Source organism: Manis pentadactyla, chromosome 2 (assembly GCF_030020395.1).
Source record: "Manis pentadactyla isolate mManPen7 chromosome 2, mManPen7.hap1, whole genome shotgun sequence".
Taxonomy (NCBI): Eukaryota; Metazoa; Chordata; class Mammalia; order Pholidota; family Manidae; genus Manis; species Manis pentadactyla.
The window spans coordinates 44,045,577-44,068,191 of record NC_080020.1 but is presented as its reverse complement, the minus strand read 5'-3'; the positions used below and the strand labels follow the sequence as shown (position 1 = coordinate 44,068,191).

The 22,615-nt window shown below is 49.7% G+C and overlaps 1 protein-coding gene across 1 annotated transcript in view; it reads right to left on the bottom strand.

Annotated features, from left to right (window-relative positions):
- KCNIP1 (potassium voltage-gated channel interacting protein 1) overlaps positions 1–14,060 on the bottom strand; it is a 318,647-nt gene extending 304,587 nt beyond the window's left edge. The window contains exon 1 of the mRNA XM_036884788.2: positions 13,662–14,060. Within this exon, the coding sequence (XP_036740683.1) occupies positions 13,662–13,749 (88 nt within the window). The 5' untranslated portion in view covers positions 13,750–14,060. The remainder of the gene's footprint in view (positions 1–13,661) is intronic.
- Positions 14,061–22,615: the final 8,555 nt, after the last annotated feature.

Genomic DNA, 22,615 nt, shown 5'->3' with positions numbered 1-22,615 from the left:
TAATCCTAACAATAATTTTAGGTCATTATTACTATCGCCACTTCACAGATGAGCAAATGAGACACAGGGGAGGGGTTTAATTTGCTGCAGGTCAGAAGTTCGTAAATAGAGCTGGGATTCAAACCTGGGCAGTGTAACTTCAGACCCCGCTCACTCACTACCCACCATGCAGGCTGCCCCATACCGGAAATGGAAAACGCAGAGCAGGGCAAGGTCAGTCCTGAGAGCCTATTGGATGCCTCCATACTCCTTCCCACAGAGCCCAGGCTCTTGACTGGCTCCCTGGAGCCACACTTCTGAAGAGTCAACAGATGCCGGGTGAGGCCCAAGCACACATACCTGAAAAGGCCCTGTAAAGTCTGGTGCGGGCACTGCTAAGATGGCCAGGGGCCACGTGGTCAGCTAGAAGCCTCCTGACTCCACGGGCCCCCAGCCCCCAGCCCATCAAACACCTGGTGGGAACCCAGGCACGCCACGGCCCCAGCGATCTCTGAGCTTGCCACTGGTCTCCTAAAACCAGAGTGTAAGAGGCTGGTCTGACCCCATGCTTCTCTCAGTGAGCCCTGCTTTCTTTTCCAAATGTTCCCAAAGCATGGTTTAACAGTCCATTGTAGAATTTGTCCAGGAGTTGATAGCATGTTTATCGATACATACTTTTGGGGATATATTAAGCAAATCTTTTTACTGTCATTATTAAAAATGGACCATGTGATATCTTCCTGGGATGTAACTCATGTCTCTGTGACTCTGTTGGCTACAAGTAGTATTCTTGGACATCTGAGACACATGTGTCTTCAAACAGTGTTTTACATGCCCTGATTGGTTCTTTCCAACCCCTGGATTTGAAATTCCTGAGCTGCAGACCCTCATTGACTTGGAGCAGCCAGAGCCCGAGTGCCCGGCCTCAGTGAGTCTCATAGTCATGCTGGACACCAAGCCCAGCTCTCAGTTCCCCTCCTTGTGCGGAAGTAGGGAGCAAGCCTAAACAGAAGTGGGTCCTGTTGGCCCCTCATCCGTCGGGTCATCTGCCCCGAACAGATCCAAACATCATTTCCAGCATTCCAGATCCAAACATTATTTCCACTCTCTCTCTCCAAACATGTTTTATGGCTTCTTTTCTTCATTCTTACACTGCAGGGTCTGAAGTTACACTGCCCAGGTTTGAATCCCAGCTCTATTTTTGAACTTCTGACCTGCAGCAAATTAAACCCCTCCCCTGTGTCTCATTTGCTCATCTGTGAAGTGGGGGGCCAAGTTGCAGCTTAGTATGGCCTTCTTCTTACGGCGCTAAAGTATGTGTTTTATGCGTCTTCGGGAAGGGACTGTGCAGGGAGGAAAGGTCAGAAAAGGGAGAGTTCAAATCTGGCTTGTCTATGACCTCAAGCAGTTTACCTAATCTCCCTGCTCAATTTCCTCAACTGGAAAACAAGAGAGAGAGGGAGAGAGATTTGTTTTCTAGGACGCTTGTGATTCAGGGCAGTAATGAGTGTGAAGCGCTCAGCTCTGTGCCTGCGACATAGAAGATACCCCACAAATGTCCAATCTCTCTTAGCAAATGGCTCTCCTTCCTCTGATTATCACAGACTCTTCTCTGCTTAAGCTCAGAGAACTTCCTTCTACCTGCCTTTCTCACTGGGAACTCCCCACTTCTCTGTCTTAGGAGCATGCCTGAGAACCCTCTCTCTCCCTGTCAGTCTATTGCTAGCTGTACTCTGTCTTAAAAATTTCTGCCCTGTACACAGTGCCTGTCTTTGCATTGAACTTTCTTGAATCTAACTGTATAAACTTAGTTCCTGAGCAAAGGGAGTGCCTGCACACAGGGCCACATCCTTGCCCAACTGAACCATCTGAGGGCCAGAGGACCAGTTTCCGTCAGAGTTCACTGCATGGAAGAGCCATCATCATTAATGACAATAGGTCTGGCTGGAATAATTCTCCCAGGGTGAGGCAGGCAAATTCCTCAGCCCAGAAATCGGGCTTAATTGGAAATTAAATTGCATTTCCATGCCAACTGCAGGATGCTTATATCCACAGCTAATTTATCAAGGTGATGCCTCATCTCCAGGAAGCCCGTGGGAATAGCATGGCTGCATCAGCAAAATTACAAGCTTGTATCTGATGAAAAGAACATTAAGGCACAACCTGAACCCTTCAAATTCTTTGTTTTGTGTTTTGGGCACCTACTAGCTGCCTCATCTGTGCCAGGCACTGTGCTAGGACCTGGGGATTTGGATACTGGTGGGAATTGGCACTGTACTTTAGCTGCTCTGGGCTGGTGGGAGAAGGAGATCAGGTAAGTGACAGATTCCAAGTGACAACATTTTCCTGAGTTGTCCAGGACTGAGTTGCTTAGGGAGGTAGAGAATATTATGGATAACTTCATGATTAAGAATTTGATTTATATGTTTAACTCTGATACTAATCATTCACAATGATCAGGAGTATGCCAGATTCTTTGTCAAGCCCTTTACACACATTTATTCCATCCTCTCGGCAACTGTAGGAAACAAATACACTATAATTCATTGTTCCCGTTTTATTGATGAAGCAACTGAAACCTAGAGAATAAGTAATTTGCCTCAGGTCACTGCTGCCCAATTAATAGGAGGTAGAACTGGAAATTAAACAAAGGACATTTCACCACAGAGCCTATGCCTTTAAACACTACAATATACTGCTTCTTTATTTTCCCCAATTTTTCGTTTTAAAACCATCACACTACAGGAGAGCTGTGAAGTTAGGACTGGAAGCATGTACCTTTCACCTTGCCTCACAAATCATTATCACTATTTTGCCATATTTACACTCCTCTCTATCTATTTTCTCTGAGTCATTTGAGAGGTAGGTTCCAGAACATAAAATACAATTCTTGTTTGGAAACCATGCAGGGATCAGTTTGGCTTGAGGAGACTGTGCATGTGGGCAGGAGAGGTGGGCAGAAGGTGGGGTGAGCCCAGGAGTACAGCTGTGAGGACCAGGTCTGGAAGTTTGGGGTACACGCTCCCATGGAGAGGATAGGCAGTGACAGAGTGACAGTAAAAGCACAACTTTTATTGAAGGTATTGAGAAGAATTAAAAAATTGAGGATTTATATTCACATTCAGCATATGATGTCTTTATGTTCTGAAGACTGTGCTGACAAGAAGAACTTTAAAAAATAACCTTTAATCCAACTAAAACCCATGGGAATATTTCAGTTTATTTCTTTTCTATTTTACTTTTTACTGCATGAGTATCTATTCATTGTACATACAGTTTAGCATCCTGGTTTCTGCCTAGCATGATTCCAACAGCACTTCTGCTTATTATTAGGTAGCCCTCAAAATATTTTTCAAAGCTTTACTATTACTCCATCAAATGAACGAACCAAAATTTAGTTATCCCACTATCTTTTGACTGAAGTGTAGATCATCTCTGATTTTTCACTATTATAGTACTATGACTAACACTCTTGAATAATAGTCTCTGTGCACATCTCTGACGAATTGCTTAGCACAGATTTCTAAAAGTAGAGTAGATTTCCTAGGTCAAAGGGCTGGATGGATTTTCTCTTTGTTTGGCCACAGTGTGGAGGAGGCAGGAGTGGGGTGAAATGGGGAAGAATATCTGTCTATGGGCCACTGCAGCCAAGCAACGGAGCTGCGATAAGGGCTTAGACTTCAGGGACAACACTGAGAATGGGAAGAGAGGGACAGATGGGAGAAACACTGGGAAGAAAAATCAATAAGACTTAGTGGGCAAGATAACTCACGGGTGCCAGAATGGGGACATATAAAGAAAAATAGGGATCTCAGCAGAGAAGTCAGCTTCTACAAGAGTTGAGTGGAGGCCACAGTAAAACATTCAAATATAAGGGTTTATGACTCATCTTTCCCTCCCTGTTTCCTTTCTTCATTTGTCCATCTCTTGAGCCCCTATTTTGTGCCAGTGCTTGTGCTGGGTCCTGGGCATTCTTAAACAACTAAAATATGGCCTCACCCCTCAGGAGCTCATAGTTCAGCCTGAGACTCATCTGTAGTCCTGGAACTTAAGAGACAAGCCAAGTCAAGGGAGAGAGACTTGGGATTCCCACTACAGCCGACCAAAGGGACAAATACTGCATGATTCCACTTATATATAGTGCCTACAATAGCCAAACTCATAGAGACGAAAAGTAAATGGTGGTTGCCAGAGGCTGGGGGACAGGGGAGTGATAAGTTATTTAGTTTGGGTTGATGGAAAGTTCAGGAGGTGGGTGGTGGTGATGGTAGTTCCACAACAATGTGAATGTGCTTAATGTTGATGAATTGCACATCTAGAAATGGTTAACATGGTAAGTTTTGTATTGCAGAGATTTACTACATAACACAATTACTAATCTAAAAAAAATGGGAAAGGATGCTATGCAAAGAGTTGTTTGTGGGGGTGTATTATTTTCCTAGAGCTTCTGTAACAAAATACCATAGACTGGGTGACTTAAACAAAAGAAACTAATTTTTTTCATGGTTCTGGAGGCTGGAAGTCCAAGGTCAGGGTGCTGGCAGGATGGGTCTGTTGAAGCCCCTCTCCTCTGCTTGCAGATGGCCCCTATATTCTTCTCCCCATCTTCATGTGGCTATTTTCCTGTGTGTGTGCTCTTCCTCTTCTGATAAGGATGCCTATTGGATCAGGACCCCGCTCTTATAACCTCATTGAACCTTAATTACCTCTTTTAAGGTCTTATCTCCAAATATGGTTACATCAGGAGTTAGGGCTTTAACGCATGAATTTGGCTGGGGCACACCTCCATCCATAATGAGGGGCGATGGTGCTTGGAGATTTGACTGAGAGAGTGTTCCCTTAGTAGTACGTGGGACGTCCAGGGTCACAGCTCTGACTTTGTGACCTTGGGCAAGTTCTTCAACCTCTCCCAGCAGCAGAATGGAAATAATAAGAGTAGGTTACTCACAGCGCTAGGGCTGGGTTGAATGCAGGGATCCTTGTAAAGCCCCAGCAAATATATAGCACTAATGGATGGTGCACTTATGAATCCTCGTATGGTGCGTGTTGAGTTTGGAATGACAGGCTGCTCTTTCTGGACCTGGGAAGCACAGGTTGGGTTAATCAGCACAAAGATGCCAGAGCGTTCTGCAGCCCAATATGCCTCATGTTGTGCCAGGCTCCGAGTGACAGCCGCTTCCAAGCTGATGTTTGCAGACAGTGAGCAGCAAGCCTGGGCTTGGCTCTGCCTGCCAAGCACAGATGGTTTGAAAAATGCCACCCAAACTGGCCCAGGGTTAATCAAAATATTACAGAAAGAAAATTGGGGTAGGCTAACCCCAGCCTCTCAGACGCAAGTCGCAGAATCTCCCTGACTCCTGCCCAGTTTTCTGCCTCCACCTCCAAACCACCTCCTTAGAGAAAGAAATGAAAATCAGCCAGACTGGAACTACAATGGGAAGGCCTGCTGGGTGGCGTTTCCTTTCTTTCCTCTCCTTGCTCTCTTGGCTGTCTGGGCAGTTCTCCCATATTTTTTGTTGTTTGATTGGAAAAGGTAGCCTGTGGTGATTGTTTCAGGGACAGACTTGGGGTTTCAGGGGAATTCTACAGAATTGTGCTATTGCAGTCAGAAGGGAGGCCTTGACAACCTTGATTTCTGAAGCAAGAGCATGTGTGGCCTCTTGGCCAAGCTGGGAAGGAATCAGTTTTGTCTGTATTTCACTGCTTCTCCAGAGAGTGTCATGTTGGGGTAAGGCTGGAACTTGGAGACACACAGCCTGACTTCCAACTCTGGCTCTGTCCCACACTGGCTGTGTGACTTGGAGCCAGGCCCATCCCCTTTCTGAAGCTCTGCACTTCTCATCTGTGAATGGGGTTAACTAGGGCCCCCATCTTCTGGAGTTCTTGTGTGCATTAAATAACATGGAGCATGCAGAGTGCCTAGAGTAATACCAGGCACAGAGCGGGCACCACAGTAGTGCTGCGAGTATTGTTATTGAACATTGAATTCCAAAGCTGGAAGGGACCTTTAAAATCAGCAACTCCCTCATTTTAGGAATGAAGAAAATGAGCCAAGAGAAGGGAAGCCACCTGCTCAGTGATCAGATGTGAGGATTTGGATTCAAACCCAGGCCGGGCTCCAAAGCTGCTACTCTTTACAGCTCTTAACACTAGACATGTGGACTTCAGCCCGAGACAGGCTGGGCTCTGTGTTCGTGGCTGTCACGCCCTCATCCCACTAAGAGGAAGGTTTTCTTCTGCCCCCAGACTAGGGGTCTGTGAGGAGAAAGGAAAGGTGGTCACTGGCAGTGGTAAGCGCCTCCCCTCATGTCTCCTCCTGGAATCCTGGCCTCCCTTTCCATCCAGCTGGCCTATGGAGCCTATATGATCTCCTCCTCTCTGCTTCCTCTCCCCAAAAATTCATCCCCCCCAACTCTCTGCTCTCCTTTGGGGCCCTCAGAACCTGGGTCCTCCCTCCTGCCCTTCTGGTTGGGGTGCAGATGGAAAGATGGACATGGGGTGGGACCTGACCTCGTCCACACACTGGTCAGTTGCAGCGGACAGGCAGTGAGGGCCTGCTGCTGAGGGCTCAGTCCCACAGAGCACACAAGGACTGGAATGGAAGGGCACCAGGCCCTTGGGCTCATTTCCCTGACCTGTCATCTCATCAAGGTCATTCTGGCTGATCACTCATGTCACACTCCAGCACAGAAATTCAGAACAGAGAGATGGGGAGTGGGAGGCCTCCGAGACAGCCTGACAAAAACCAGGCCTCACAGTGGGAGTCCAGACACACAGCCTGATGTTGCTGGGCAGGGAAAGCTTCTAGTTGTCATTTATTGAACATCCCCTGGGGCCTTGAGGAACCAAAATCAAGCCCCACATGAATGCTTTTGAGGGTTCCTGTTCTCACAGGCGGTGAGGGTGGGATGGCCAAAGAGTCTGTAAACCACCAAATCAAACAAATAATTTCAGCTGTTGACAAGTTCTTGATTACAGACTATGGAAGTTATAATCGAGAGCAACTGGGAGCAGAAGGGGGCAGGTCTGGAGGAGCCGCCCAACCAGAGAAGAGCATCTAGAACATCCAGAGAAGAGCTGGAAGAAGACTTGCCCCCAGCCTCTTTCTTTCAGCTCTGCTGCCTTTCTCTTGCTGCAAGTCCGAGGTTGAATCACATGAGAAGGGGACTTTACTGGGCAGTTATTATGTGCTGGGTACTGTATGGGTCACCTGCACCATCTTGTTCCGTCTCCTGGTAGCCCCAGGAAGTGGCAGGATTTGAACCCAGGACTGCCTGGCTCCAGGGCTGTGCTCTTACTTTCCCAGCATCTTGTCTTCTGTGGTATTTCACATGACCACCTCCACGCTTAGGCATCAACAGCTCTCAGGGACTTGGGACCTGGGGTCCGGTGAAAGAGGTGGCCCAGGGAAGATTCTGTAACACTAAGAGGCCTGGGGAAGGTGAGGGTCACACCAGCATGGCAAGACACCTCTGGGCCTCTGCAGCCGACGGAGACCTGCTTTGATCCACCCCATTCTGTGCAGCGGTATCACAGCCCATGGTGCCCACAACCTGCCAGCAGGCCCCATTTCAACTACTTTTAATTTCGAACAAACTAGCTGCTCCCCCGTGGTCCTGAAGTTAATAGGATGTCTGTGCAGCAGTGCCATGAGAAGCAGCCCTGAACAAATTATTCCTGCCTGGAATCAGGGTTACCTGGAACAGAGGCCCAGTGGCCCCAGAGAGGGGCAGCTTTGGCATGTTGGGGGAACCTTCCTCTCCTCTGCTACGCAAGTGCTGGGGACCCCAGAGAGTACCTAGTCAGTGAAATGGATGAGGGAGTGATGGGCCTGCTACAGAGCGGGCAGGACTGAGAGACCCATAGGCTGGGATGAGGGCCTCTGGGCACGCGGAGCCAAGGTAAGCACCTTCCCCACCCTGGCAGGCTCTGGCTTCAACTGGGGAGTCAGTCACGGACCAGGAACCCTCAGTGACTGAACTCACTGTCCATGACAGCGCAGGAGCACCTGGAGGTTCCTGGATGCAACCGGCGGGTGGGCCTTTCCTAATATGAGCCCAGTGCGGGCCCAAACTGTCAAGACAGCTGGGACCTGGCATGCTGGGGCCTCTGCCCTTCCCCAGCGAGAGGAAGTGCACACAAGCTGAGCTTCTCATGGGACAGCTGGTGTCCTCCTTTTGGCAGGGCACATGGCCACATCTCATAAGTCCCAAGGTTCCCAGAGTCAAGGCCACTGTTTCCCCAGAGATCTAGAAAGCAATCAGGGTCTTAACTGCAGACTGTCTGGTGCCCCAAACCATGTGCACTTCTCCACTAACAAGACTACTTCTCGCACATGCCCTAGAAGAAGGGAGTGTGGTAGGGGATGGTCCCTTGGTCCCTCCCCTCCTGAGGGTCCCTCCCGGACATGGAGCCCACTCGGCATCCAGCAATTGCCCTGGTCCCAGCCCACCCATCTGAGAGGTGATAGTGATGCTGCAAGTGTACAAGTGTGGCTGTCTTGCTGACCTTGGTCTGCATGGTGTTCCCTTTCCCCATAAAGCTTATTCCTTAACCTAGGCCACGCCACATTATGGAATTTGTTACAGCCCCTTGCAAGACCAGTAGCTGCCCTGAAGAGACCCAGCTGGTACAATAGTTCTTGAAGAACTCACCTACAAAATTAGTAGGAGCTGGGGGCACTCTCTAAGCTGGTGACAAGCTGGAAGCCATGTCCCCAGGGGCATCTTCTCAGCCTCATGTGGAGAGCCAAGCACCTGGCTGATCCTAGTAGGACCTGGGTTCTAAGCCCAGCTCTGCCACCCACTGCCAGCTGGGCCACCTGCTTCAGCTAAAGGTCAGGTTCCCTAATGTTATAACGGTGATTGTGGTATCTACTTGTGGGCCAGGACTCGGGGAGACAGGAGAAGTGCCTAGGACACAAAGCATAAGGAGGGACTCACCCGGTCCTCCACCCCCGCTCCCAGCAAGGACAGAGCTGGCAGCCTATTCCTTTTATTATCCTCATTAAATTAGAAAACAACCTTGTGCAGAAGATACTGTTATTATTGTCAATGAAAAGTGAGGAACCTCGGCTTGGAGAAATCATGCAACTCACCCAAGCTCACACAGCTGGTAGAGGACAGAGCTGGGACTCAAGCTGGGCCTGCCTGAAGGCAGAGTCTGTCTCCAAGTTCAAGGTCAGTTTCTTGAGGGGAGGAGGCAAGAGGAACAGGGTGTCTCCATGGGTGTGAAGTGCAGAAAGAAACAACCTGGGCTGAGGTGGGAAGTGGGAGTCAGGGCTCCAGGGCATTGTCCTTGAAATACATCTTATAAGGTCAGCCCCACCTCCCACCCTGCGGCCACAGGTGGCCTAGACACTAGAGAAACTCCTGGATTGGATCCCTCTGTCCTGTTCCCTTTAGCTTCACCAACTGTGCCTGGGGTGACAGATGGATTTCCAACTGCAGAGGGAGATGGGCTTAAGCCTTCCCGGTCAGGGTGGAACCTGCACAACTTCCAGCTCCCGCCTGTGGCCCAAGGGTCTCTGTGAGGGAGCTGGGGACTGGCTGCACAGGAGGAGGGCTCCCCAGACCTGGGTTAGCCAGGCATCCAAGCCAGGAGCTGGGCTTCTGCTAAATTGAGGCCTGGCTCTGGGAGCCACTTTCCTAACTCCCTGTAAGGGAATCAGGGGTGCGGCTCACATGTCAGTCTTGGCACTGGGTGGGGCCGTAGGAGAGCAAGTTTAGGAGAGCTGAAGCAGTGAATATTCTAGAGAGGCCCCTCCCAGAGTGAGTGCCCACAGCACAAAAACAAGCAGTGAGTGAGGTGGAGTCCCTGCCTTGAGGCGCTCGCAGCCCTGCGAGCAGGCTGTCAGCGCAGTCACAGCAACGCACAGTTCCTGAGTGCTCCTCGGGCAGGGGCTTTAGAAGCACAACCTCGTTTAATCCTATAAGGATTATGATTCCATTTTATAGATTAAGTAACTGAGGCCAGAAAGGTGAGGGGCCCAGCAGACTTCCCAGCCAGTGTGCGGAGGATCCAAGGAGGTCCCCGTCTGTCAATTAATTGCCTTTACTGCATAACTGGTTTGCAAACACTTTATTTTTTTGAAGCTAGAGAAACTCATTCTTTAAATTTTGGAAAAATGCAATATGTAAAACACATCAAAGTAGAGCTGAAAGGGCAGAAGTTGGGGATGCCAGAAACCCCAGACAGCCTCCCCTCTTAGGGGCAATTTAAATGCCCTTCCCAAGACACTAAGAAAGGTCAGGCACAGTTCTGAATGTTTGTCCAGCTGGCGGCTGACCCGCTGGACACAGACTCAGGTCCTGCATCTGGACAGAGTTCAGAGCGTTTACTGAGCACCTCTGGGGCAGGGCATCCATGGTGTGTCCTAGAAAGCTCCTATCACTCAGAGGCCCTGGCTAGCATCCAACCCCATGTAGCGCTGCTTCGTTCACTTCAAATTATTGGTGAAGCACCCACTCTGGGCTGGGCACTAGATGAGTGGCTATGGTTACATCTATGAGTAAAAATGCATGTGATGTCTGTCCTCATGGAGCTTACATCTAGTGGGAAGGACAACCTTTCGCAAATACATTCCTAAAAGGACCATGGATCACAGATTGTATCAGGGCTATGAAGGCAAAGCTGAAGGTCAAGGAGTGTGGGAACGAGGATCTGATCAGTTCATCTCTAAAAACAGCACAGTGAGGCAGGTGGGCCCCCCCCACCCCCGCCACAGCAGCCCAGGCCAGTGGGAAAGGGGATTGCTGGCACCAAGCAGAGGTGGCCAAGTCCTAGAAATAGGTGGGACAGGGAGGAGTAGACCTGGGTTCTCTCAGTCCGCCAGGTATTCCCAAGGCAGATAAGAAGCAACCAGTTGCCCCCAGGACCAGCAGGGGTACCTGGTCCTATAGAATCTTTATTTCCCTCAATCCTGAAAAGGACAAAGAAAAATCCTAAGGGTTGGATCATTGCAATCTAGGACTCAGTGCAATGAATAATGAGGAAGAAAAATCACAATTAAAACCAGAAATCATTAAGCAAATGTAATGTGTCCACGTAGGATCTAATCTATATTCACCTATTGCAGGTCAATACATTAGATAGACTTCTCTCCACTTCTCTGCTCAAGGCCTGGCCCTGCTCCCACAGTCATTTATTAACAAATATTTAGAAAATACCTGGGCTGGATACAACACCTGTTACCTAGCATGTGACTGGAACAGAGCCAGTGCTGTGTAAACACTTGGTGCTCTGATCCTGCCCTGGCACCTCCCCGAGCCCTGGCTGTAGAAAATTCAGCACTGAAGCAGGTAGGAGGAAGGCCAGGCAGTCACTGTGTTCCCTTTCTGTGTCACACGGACCTCAGTCTCAGGGATTCTGAGCAGAGAGGGGGTGGCATCCTGACCTGCTGGCAGCTCTGGTGCTGTTCCTTCTGTCCGCCCCAACCTTCCACCTGCCCGCCCCGCCCTCCTCCTAATCTTTTAGGAGGAGCCTTGAAATCTGCCCCAGGCCTCTCTCCTCCCTGTCCTTTGTTCCCATGCCTCCCTCCGTCAGTGTGATGTCCTGGTGCTGTCTGTCTTCAGTCTGTGCCCCGACCAGAATACATGGTTCTTGATGGAAGGCTTGTGTCCTATTCATCCATATGTCCAGTGTCTAGCAATGACGGTGACACAGAATAGGTGCTCAATAAATACATACTGAGCAAATGATTGTAAGCAAATAGGCAGAAGACAATATCCTCATGCTGATTTATCCAAAGAGCCATCTGTCCTCTCTCTTAATCTCTCTTTTTCTCTCTCTCTTACACATACACACACACATCCCTTTTCACACTCTCTGCCTGGCTGACTCACCTCACATTCACCCGTCTTGCTGCTTAATGTCCTTCTGTGATGTCCCCCCAGCTCTGAAGCTTCCTGGGGTATCCGGTCCCACCCGCATTAAAGAGCTTGTGACCCTTGTTCTGCAGAGGGGGCAGCGTGGATTACTCTCTCCAGATCCGTGCCCATCACGGTCCTTGATGGCTCCCTCCCACTGGTCACTGCAACACACTCCTCAAAGGGATCCCATGTCTCAGTTTCCCTGGATCCTTGCGACAGTGCTTGAGATAAATTGGTGGTTGGTAATGGACTCATTTTATAGTTGAGGAAACTGAGGCTCAGAGAGCTCTGGGTTGCACAGGAAGCAAAGTTGGAGTTGAAACATGGTTTCCTAAGTTCAAGGCAACACACTTTCTGCTGCTTCTGGGAAGCAGAGACTGGGACACGATACTGCTCTTCTCCCATCCCCCCGACACCCCCATATCTGTGCTGTGGGAAGAAAATCTTCAGTCTGCCTCAGAGAATTCAATGTGGGAACTCTGCACAGCCCTCTAAGCTCTCTGCTCTCACCTCCTCACGTCAGTCTATCCCACTCTGGGCCCCCAGTAACTGCCAGGCAGCATGCCCCCCAACACTGGGTGTCCAGTCCACCTGGACTTCCTGGAGAGGCAGAGGCCTGTTCATAAGTGTAGTGGGGGCAGAACAGGAGTGACTAAAGGATCTGAGAAAGGAATTAAGCAAAAGCTCACCATTCCCCCTCCCATACCCTCCTTTCAATTTGCACCAGGCCAGACCTGCTGGGCAGCTGGAGACCTGAGCCACTGTCATTAAAGCTGGCCACTCAAAGCCTTTATCTTCTCTCCAGTCATTTAAAAAAATCCCATTCAGGAACCTCCTCCCTTCCCTGAACACCCTGTCTGCCACTTCCAGTGCCTCTCCCCCTAAGACTCTTTCCTCCGGAACGAGGGCATGAATATTTAAAGACATTTTTTCAGCCAGTGAAACCACATCACGCTTCTGCTCTCTAAATTTTATCTCCAGAAAGTTTGCCAGTCTCTGAGTCCTCACCCTGCCTGGTGCAGAGTGTGTCCTGGGGCTCCAGAGATAGAGAAGGCTCCAGAGAAGTTAGCCTCTGCTCTGCGTCCTGGGGCTGCAGCATGCACACGCAGTCCTCGTGCTGGTCCACAACAGCCCTTTCAGGGCTGCCAGAGGAGTTAAACCCGCAAACTCCCGGCCACCCCAGTTTTTGGAGAGGTAGAGAAGACAGACAGAGGCAGGGGGTGCAGAGAGACAGGGATCCAAGAGAACAGAATGAGGAACAAAGTCCCAGAAATGCGGAACCCTGGAACCCGATGAGACAGAGCTCTTGGCACATCAAACCCAGAGCCGATAGGGATCCTGTAGTCACCAGTGCACTGCGGATTCCGGCCCCGCTGCCACCTCCTGCTGGTCCCCTCAAGCATCTCTGTTCTGAAGAATTACTCACAGTCCACCGGATCAAACCTCTCTTTTATCAACAAGACACAACACTCCATAGATAACTTCCTGTGACTCTGGTCACACACTAAGCCGCTTCCAGTGCTCTGGGAAGGGTTCTGTCCCTCTGCTCGCCTGTAACCAATCAGCCACACACCATCAAATCCATTTCCAAAGTTCCAGGCAATTATAGCCAGCTGAGCTCTCTGGCGTGGTGCCCGTCTGCTCAGATCCAGGACCCAGGTTGCCAGTAACCCTGAACCCTCAGCCACTGATTTCCCTCCATCCTCCTCTAAGACCTGGGCACAGCAGACAGCCACACTTGTCACACTGAGGCACTTTGACCAGCCAGGCCACATCAAGACAGAAAATGAAGGTCAAGGCCAGGCTCCCTACCTTTGCTGAGGGTACCAGTGATGAGCTTAAAGACGGTCTGGGCAAATTTCACGAACCCAAGCTTGCATCTTTTGGAGCAGCCGCTCATGGTGGCAGAGGGAAGGCAGGCTCTGCTGTCAGTGCCCAGAAGGGAAGGCACCCACCTTATGTGCCTCTGGAACTTGGAGCCTGCCTAGGCGAACCCTGAGAAGTGGAAGCACCCCAGAAGCTCCCGGAACAGTACAGCTGCCTCTGCAGTGAGCCCAGCTTCTGCATCCAGAGAGCCTGCAGGGCACGATGTCTGCTCCCTTCCTCCCTCCCTTCCTCCCCCTCCTTGTCCACTCAAGTCCTCACCATGGGAGGACCGAGGGATGCCAGGGCTGGGGCACGGGGTGCTCGGAGGGAACCAGGAGGAGAGTGGAGCTGAGCAGAGCGGGGAGGGAGGAGTTGGCGCTCTCCCAGGCTTTGCTGACTGTCTTTCTTACGTGGCAGTGGTAATGTAGCAATTAATACTTGAGTCAGAAGGGAGGGGACTGTTACACAAAAACACTCCAACGGGCAGTCTCCCTGCTTGCTCTCCCACTCTTTCCTTCCTGGTTAATCTAATAGATCAATTCTCCCTGCCTGGATCAGGATCTAGGAGGGCTCCCCACAGACAAGAATGGAAAGTTTGCAGGCAGCCTCTGCGTTGGGCCGAGTGGGGAGCTCTGGGGGAGCTGGCCTGAAGCTGTCTGCCTCCCAGATTTGGAAGGGCGATGCTTCTGGCTGTCCTTGGCTCCAGGTGCCCCCGACTCTGAGCCAGCTGTTCCACTCCAGCTCTCAGCCCTCGGGAGCAATCAAAAGTCTGGGCTCTCTCGGCAGTATGGGAAAGAATGTAATTAGGGCTCTCTTTGGTAAAGAAAATATTCCTTAGAAATGCCACAAAGGAATGACTGAAATTCAAACAATTTGACTGCAGTGTAATACTCTTAGAAATAAAACTGCATGGCAGTACACAAATAAGAAGCCAGCTATTGCTTAATAAAAAGTCTGGCTGCTGTTCAGTATCATAGACTGTGCAGGTTGGAAGGGACTTCAGGGGACATCTCATCCCACCCTCTATACAGGGCCTGAACATTTCCCATGACATCCCTGCTTTGCCTTCCTCGGTGACCCTGAAGGTCCTCCTGGGCCATCACCACAGACACCACCTGCCAGGGCCCCGTGGCTGCACATGAGCAGCAGCATGACATCCATCTTCAGCTGAACTAAGCCAGGCCCTGGGACAGTCTTTTTCTTCCTCTCTATCTGCTCATGTCCCTGTTACCTGCTTCTTTGGGATGTTTGAGAGGAAGAGATTGTATAAGAGCCAGAGAATGAGGACTACCAGTTGATAGAAATGCTAGATACACTGGATCTGGGTTTCTTCCCCATTTTGCATGAGTCATGAAAGTGCATCTTGAAACAAGCCTTGGCCCTTCAGGTGGTCACCAGTGAATTTCAGCTCAAAGAACTGACTCTGGAGGCAGCCCGCAAGCACAGCCCACAGGCCATAGTGGCCTGCATTCCTTGACCCCACTGGCCAGCAAAGTATATGTCGCAACATATAAAATAGGGAAGAGCCCTGGCAGGAAACTCTTATTGTACTTGATGTTTCAGGGCTTGAAATTGCCATGTGATTCACTCTGTCTTAAGGTATTTAAGATCTCAGTTAAAATGCACATGAGATCTGAGAATGTGAATGGCATTTAGTGGCAATTTTGCTCACTTACTTCTGTATCCAGTATTTACCAAGATCCCAGTATGTAGAAAAGAGCTGAGCAGCCAGGGTGCAGGACGCACTGACCACCCAGGGTGTAGAAAACAATGAGCTAGGCAAACTAGACAGACACGGTCAATGCCTTCCCTATCTTAAGGCACAGTGGAGTTACTGTCAGACACCGGCCCTTGTTCGGAATCTGCTTCTCTGATGAACTTCGTTCACCTTGCAGAATTGTAGTGGGATGGAGACACAGGGCAGGTAGGCATGAAGAAGGAGAAGGACAGAACTAAGTGATGGAACACTACCTGGTAGGCAAGGAGCAGGCAAAGAGTAGCTCTATGTGGGCACCAAGGAGGAGGAGAAAGATTACAGTAGGTTTCAAGGAGGATGTTGTACCCACCTGGCTTTGCTAAGGAGAGAATTTACCTTGTAGGGACAGAGCTCTTGGCTAGGTGCACTTGCTTCCCTCTCCCATCCTGCATGAGGGAGGGATGCTAAAATTGAGAAAATATTAGAAACAACGACTGTGACTTGAGAGACATTAGCTGACCCAGAACTTGGTTTTCAATCTGGAAACCTGTCCAGGTTCCTGTTGGTGGAGTGGCTCCTAGAAGGTGTCAGCAGGACCTGTTGAGGATGACAGGAGAGGTCTGGGGGCACTTGCATTTGGGCTCCTGCTCAGAGATCTGGAATTCCAGTATCTGAGCACATAGTGGGCAAAAACAATGGCATCTATTTGAAGAATCTGGCAAATCCTAAGAACGAGTATTTCATAATTCCTCCAAGAACACAAGGAATGGCAAAGAGCAAGGGTCTCTGTACCAGGTTATTTACTCACTTGTTCATTCTACACATAGATATGTTGGAAACATATTCTCACCATGGCCTCTGCTTCAGGAGCTGAGTATTCAGTGATGGCCAAAACAAAGTCCATGACTTGTTGTGGTCACATTTATGTGGTGGAAGGACAGACACAGTCAACAAATGTGTCTATGTACAGAAGTGTACTTTGAAGAAAAGGAAAGCCGACCAAGTGGATGGAGGGTGACAGAAGCTCTGATTTACAGGGTCCCTTAGGAAGGCTTCTCTGACTAAAATGACATTAAGCAGAGACCCCCTAACCAGCCACACAGCTCTCTAGTGCCATAGGCATCAGGGCTGGGGGAGCAGCAAGTGCAAAGGCCAAAGACAGACCTGACATTCCAAGGTCTGCACTTAGCAGCTGTTGAGCAAGCAGATGAGCCTCAGTTTTTTCTCCAGGAAAATGGGAAAAATAATCCTTACCTCATAGGATTTGGGGGAGGTTTAAATGCCATCAATATGTTTAACACAGTATCTGGCATAGTAAGCCACTTTGTCGGGGGCGAAGTCCTTACTGCGGCTCCCACAACTGCCCCTGTTGGTGGCTGTGCTGCCACTCCTGCTCCTGCCCCCAAGACAGCTCCATAAACAAGTAGATGCCATGTAGGTAAAGCTTCATGATCACTGGAAATTATGGAGCCAGGCTCCAATTTTTAATGTCCCCATTGAAATATTTGAGTTACTTAGTATTTAACTCAACACTAAGCATTTCAGTTTCTCTTCTGATCGCAGCAAGGCATTAGGTATTTGAACTCTCAGTCTTAGATAAATGACTTGGACCCAGAGAGGGTCAGCAAGCATCCAAAACCAGCAAGAAAAACCCCCAGAAATGTGGGCAAGGTGTTTAGAGTGCCATGCACATTTCCAGCAAAAGAAGGCAAGTTGTTGCAGTGTTAAATTCATGATAGGGGAGCGCAGAGGAGAACCATTCTTTGCTCAAAGAACATGCTATTTTGTATGCAAGGAGCAGAAGAGGCCGCGAGGCAGTGCAGCATTCTGGTGGCACCAGGGAAATGAGACCATCAGCAGGTTTGTAATTAGTCAGCCTCCTTGTCACAGATGGACACTAGCCAAAGGAACTTGGGAAGACAGAGTTATCTCCACCTGAGACTGGTTATGGGAATCTTCCCCTGTCAATTCCAGGGGAAGGCAGAGAGGCAGATGGGGGCTCGAGATGACATCTGAGCCCAGAAGAGGGCACTGACCTCTGAGTGCAAGGCTAAGCGAGGACAAACAGGCTCTCTTTTAGAAGGCAGAAAGGCTGTCCTCACAATAATAGCAGCATTCACTGAATGCCTTTCGTGTGCCTGCAGCCAATCTAAGTCCTTGCTTTCCACATATCTAATCTTATCATAACTCTATGAGGAAGATACCATTATGTTACCCATTCTATAGATGAGGAGACAGGCGCAGAGAGGGAAAATAACTTGTTGATGGCCACCCAGCTGAGGCAGAATTTGAATCCAAGACCATTTGACGCTTGACTCTAAAATTCATGGTAACTTATTTTGTATCTCACAAGGGTTCAAACTAAAGTGACTGGCAGTTTGAGAGAGACATATGTTCCTTAATCCATATTGAGAGAAACAAGAAGCTGCCCACTATGACCATAAGCTCCCTGTCCCACCATGGGAGAATGCAGACATTTGTCCCAGAATTCTCTCCATGGCCATGGTTGTGGGGGTCAGAGTGGAGGCAGAGAGGGGCACAGCTGAGCATGGATTCAGTCACAGTGCAGCCAGGAGACAGAAGCTGCACCAACTATTTCAACAGTGAGAATTTCAAATGAAGACTTGTTAAGCAGGTATTGGAGGATTGAAAAGGGCAAAAGGGGCCACTGAGGAACCATAGAGGTGATAACGGCAGGAGGCAGCCGCCAGCTCTAGCACTGGGCAGGGAGCAGTGGGGCAGCGGGATGCAGGGGAAAGAACTGGTCCTCCGAACTCCCAAGCATGGAGGAGGGACTCCATGAGCCTGAGACCCAGCCCTGTGGGGATGGTGTGCCTGCGGCTGGTGTCAGTACCACTGAGGGGAGGCCTATGGGGTTGATTCCGGGAGCTCTGCTGGGAGAGCTGCTGCCCCTGGAACTTGCTACCACTGTTAGGGTAAGAACTGTGCAGTGGGCATGCAGGCAGGGGCAGGCAGCTGCCTGGAAGGCACAGGCCCCTCCAGCCCACAGCCTCCCTCTACTGCTACTGGCAGGGCCTGTCTTGGGCTGCTGGCAAAGCAGAAATATGGCTTGCAAGAGCCCCAACCCAGTGTCAAGGAGCGGGCCAGGGATGGGAGCCTGGAAACTGGGGCTCAGTAGCTTGACAACCAGTCCAGTCCAGGCGTCTTCCCTTCGAAAATTCTAGAATCCCATTAAGTGCCAGGCCCTTGGGGTACACCAGCAAGTAAGACACATTCCCTTCCCTTGTAGAAACTGCTCTTTAGAGGTGGAGTTGGGGAAGAGCATCCAGACCATAAACAAGCAGAATTCTACAGGTAGAGAATCTCAGAACATGAATATACTCTGAAGCAAATAGTGGCCAGTCTGTGTTTTCTAATCAGTGGATTAGAGGCCCCTCAGAGCTCACTGAACAGATCATAATAAACAACCACTAAGAGGAAAAGGGCCAATTCCCAGGGGTCATGATCATTATAAAAATAATAACCATGATTTGTCAGTGCGTCACCAGATGCTGAGCTGGGTGTTAATTTGGATTATCTGGGTCTTGTAACAAATTCCTGAGGTCAGTTTTATTATTTGTTATACTCACCTTACAGATGAAATGGAGGCACAGTCTGATTTGGCAATTCACCTCAAGAGAGGAGGTCAAGTTAACGGGACTGGTGACTGATTGGAGGAAGGTCTGGAGGGTTGGAGGAGGTCAAAAGCCACCAGTAGTTCTGGAAACAAACAGGGAAGGTATGAAGAGGATCAGGCCTAGGGAGATGGATGGTTATAGATTTGGTATGTCCTGGGGAGAGAAATGCCCAGCTGTTAGATGGAAATGTAAGTGAAGAACTCAGGAGAGAGGGCAGGAGCTAGAATTCTCAGAAATAAGTGATTTTTGTTGCTGCTCAGGAAAATAAATGAGTGTGGCATCCCACTAGGCCAAAAACATTAGCATTTAAATGCCGGCTTACACAGGTTGGTAAAAAAGGCAGTTTCCTAAGAATTAAATCAGATTTTATTTTTCCTCTAAGTGTCAGAAAAAATCCATTCTGCTCAAGTGTGGACCTCAGAAAGGGGTTCGCCGTGCTGTAGATCACTCCCATCCTGGCTCTCAGTGGAACTCTGCCTCCTCTCCCTGCTGTAATTATGGGTAAATGATGCCTACAAGCTGACAGCAATCCATGGGCACTGTGGGCTGGACGTCCGCAGGCCCCTTTGTATTGAGGGCAGGCGCCCTGTGCTGGTCTCCATGCCCTTTGCACTCAACCACGTCAGCAGGTCTACAGGGCCCAGCTGTGTGCTGCGGGAACCATGGGTTAGCTTCAGAACTGGCCGGAAATGGCTGTGTGCAACTGCAGGTGCTTCTGGGAGAAAGGTGTGAAAAGACCCAGATGGTCCTTGAAGCTGCCCCTTCTCCCGGTGCCCCAAGTGCTACCCCGTTACTCCCACTGCTGCGGCCTGCCCAGTGCTGCCCTCTCCTGCCCCCACCACACTCTGTGCTCAGAACTGGGCTCAGTCCTGGAATACCATGGGGACCCCTTTATTGTGTAATCATGGAAAGAGAAGAACCAGTTTAGACTGGATACCAGAGGCCGCAGGTGTGGGCTCTGACGGCTCCAGGTTGACCAACAGAGAGCCCTGTAAGACGATTCATTTCTGCCTCATGCTGCTTCCAGCCTCTGCCTCCCAGACACTGAAAGCAGGATACAGAGTGCAGAATTGGGGCTGTGTGTGTGTGTGGGGGGGGTCCCAATTCCTAGATACAACCGACTCTGGATGCTTCTTCTCTGTCGCTTGATCTTCACCTCGCCTTCTTCCTGCGTCTGTGTCTCTGTTTTCCCTTGTCAGGGCAGTAGTCATTGGAATAGGTCCCTCCCTCATCCAGCAGGACCACAGCTTAATTTATCTAATACCATCTGCAAAGACCCAAATATAGTCACATACTGAAGTTCAGGGCAGACAGGAGTTTGGGGTGGGGGAAACAGTTCATTTAAGTTTCCCCTCCATCCAAGGAAGGCATCACCAGCTCCTGTCGCTTCTGCTTCCTTAATATCTCGCAGATGGGCTCATTTCTCACAGTAAATTGGCTTTGCCGCTCCCACATTTACATTTCACCAGTGCCTTCCCAGTGCCCTCAAAATAATGCCCATGCTTCCAGGCAGGGTGTTGGTTCTTCGTGATCCGGCCATTGTTGATCTCTCCAAGCTCATCTCACATGGGATACACAATTGTATTGATTCGTAGGTAAGTGCGGATTTCTTTGTGTGTCTGTCTATTTTATGTCATCCTCTCTTACTGGATATAAATTACCCCAGAGAACAGGGAAAGCCTCTCTTTGTCCACTCTTCATTCTCAGGCCAGACACACACAAAACTGTGAATGAACTCTACTCTCCCCCAGTTCCCAGCACGGTGCTGGGCTGTTGAGAACTTTGATGATGGGACAAAAGGCCTCTGATGCTGGAGCAATGCTGAAACTGGAAGGAAGACAGACCAAGGAAGCTGAGTGACTGAGCAACGCTCTAGGGACAGGAGCAGGGGAACTCCCGATAGCCCCCAGCCCCAGGCCTGATGCGGTGTCCCTAGGCCTGAGCCCCTTGGCAGACGGAGACCGTAGCTCTGGAGACCGTGGACACATCCCCTCAATGGCTGAGAGGCTAGGGAGGGGAGCAGGGGCAGATTTCTGCCACTCCATCCCATGATCCTGTCCTTCTCTGCTCCCTGTCCCTCCACCACCCTCCCTGCCAGGCCCTGTGGCCTCTCCCACCTCACTTCCTCAGCTCCCCTCCACCCTCACTGGCCCCCAGGCTGTTCCTTAAACAGGCCAAGCATGTCCTAGACTGACATATGCACTGCTTTCCCTCGATGTAGAACACTTTGTCCTCACACAAGCTCATTCTCATGTTGTTCAGGTCTTTGCTTCCTTGTCACCTCTGCAGAGAGGTCTCGCAAACAGTGCCATCGGGATAACACTCCTGCTCCTGTCTAGCCCCTTACCTGGCTTTGTCCTTCTTCAGAGGACTTACCATTCCAGGCTCTCTGCATTTATTTGCCTGGGGGCTGCTTTCCTCTGGACTGCAAGATCCCAGATGGAAGGGACATGGTTTGTTTTCTTCTGCTTTATCCCCAGTGCCTAGGACAGCACCTGGCTCTGAGGAGTCACTCAGTAAGCATAAGTCCAATGAAAGAATGCCCACCTTCTCACTGGAGGGGAGTCAGACCCCCCTCTTCCTCATGGAGACAAGCTGCTCCCCCCAACCCCTACTGGAGGTTCCCAATATTCCAGTAACCAAGCTCTTTCAAACAAATTCAATGAACTTGCTTGAAATTTTGGTCTTTTCAGGATCTTGCCTACTTGAAAGCAGCACTGGGTATGGATAATGCAGGTTTGGGAGCCCCTAAGACTTGAATTCTAATTGCCACTATAGCCATTTACTAGGTATGTGCAAATAAACCAGTTATTCTAACTCTAGCCTCTATTTGGTTATCTTTAAAATGGAAATAAGACCTCCTAACTGTAAGAATCTTTATCAGTGTTAAACAGGCAGAGTGACAAACTATCCTGGTTTCCCAGGGCTGAGAAGTTTCTAGAGATGCAGAACTTTCAGTGCTAAAATCAGAACAACAATGGCTTGCTCTGTGGGGATAGCTCATGAACAGAGCAGCTGTCTCTCCAACAACAGTGATAATGAGAGTGGAGAGCTTGCATTTTTAACCCAAATTCCATACTGCCTTCAGATTTTGGGTCACCTGCATTGTACACTCCAAATTCTTTGTGCCACCAAGGTGGGATGTCAGAAATAGTAAAGGAGTAATTAGTTATGGGTGCCCAGTCCCTTTTGTTTCTGTCCTCCTCCATCCCCCATCAGTCAGGGTCATGTCCCCACAGACCCAGTCATGGAGAACTGAGGGACTGATCCTGATGTTCACAGCTAGGCCAGGCTGACCAGTTCCCTCCACAGTTAAGGTCACACACCCACAAAGGGGAGAAAATGGTCACATGACCAAGGCCAAACCACAGGCATCTCTGGATGTAAGTCAGAACAATTGTTCTAGAAATCCATCCAGAGACAGTGATGGAGGGAACTTGGAGAGGAAGCACTTGCTGGTTAAATAAGAATCCCTTTAAATATTCATCCTCATATTGGCAATGACATCAGTGTCTGGAGGGGTGGGCGGAGTCCTGGGTAGCTAATGGACAGACAGGAGACAGTGG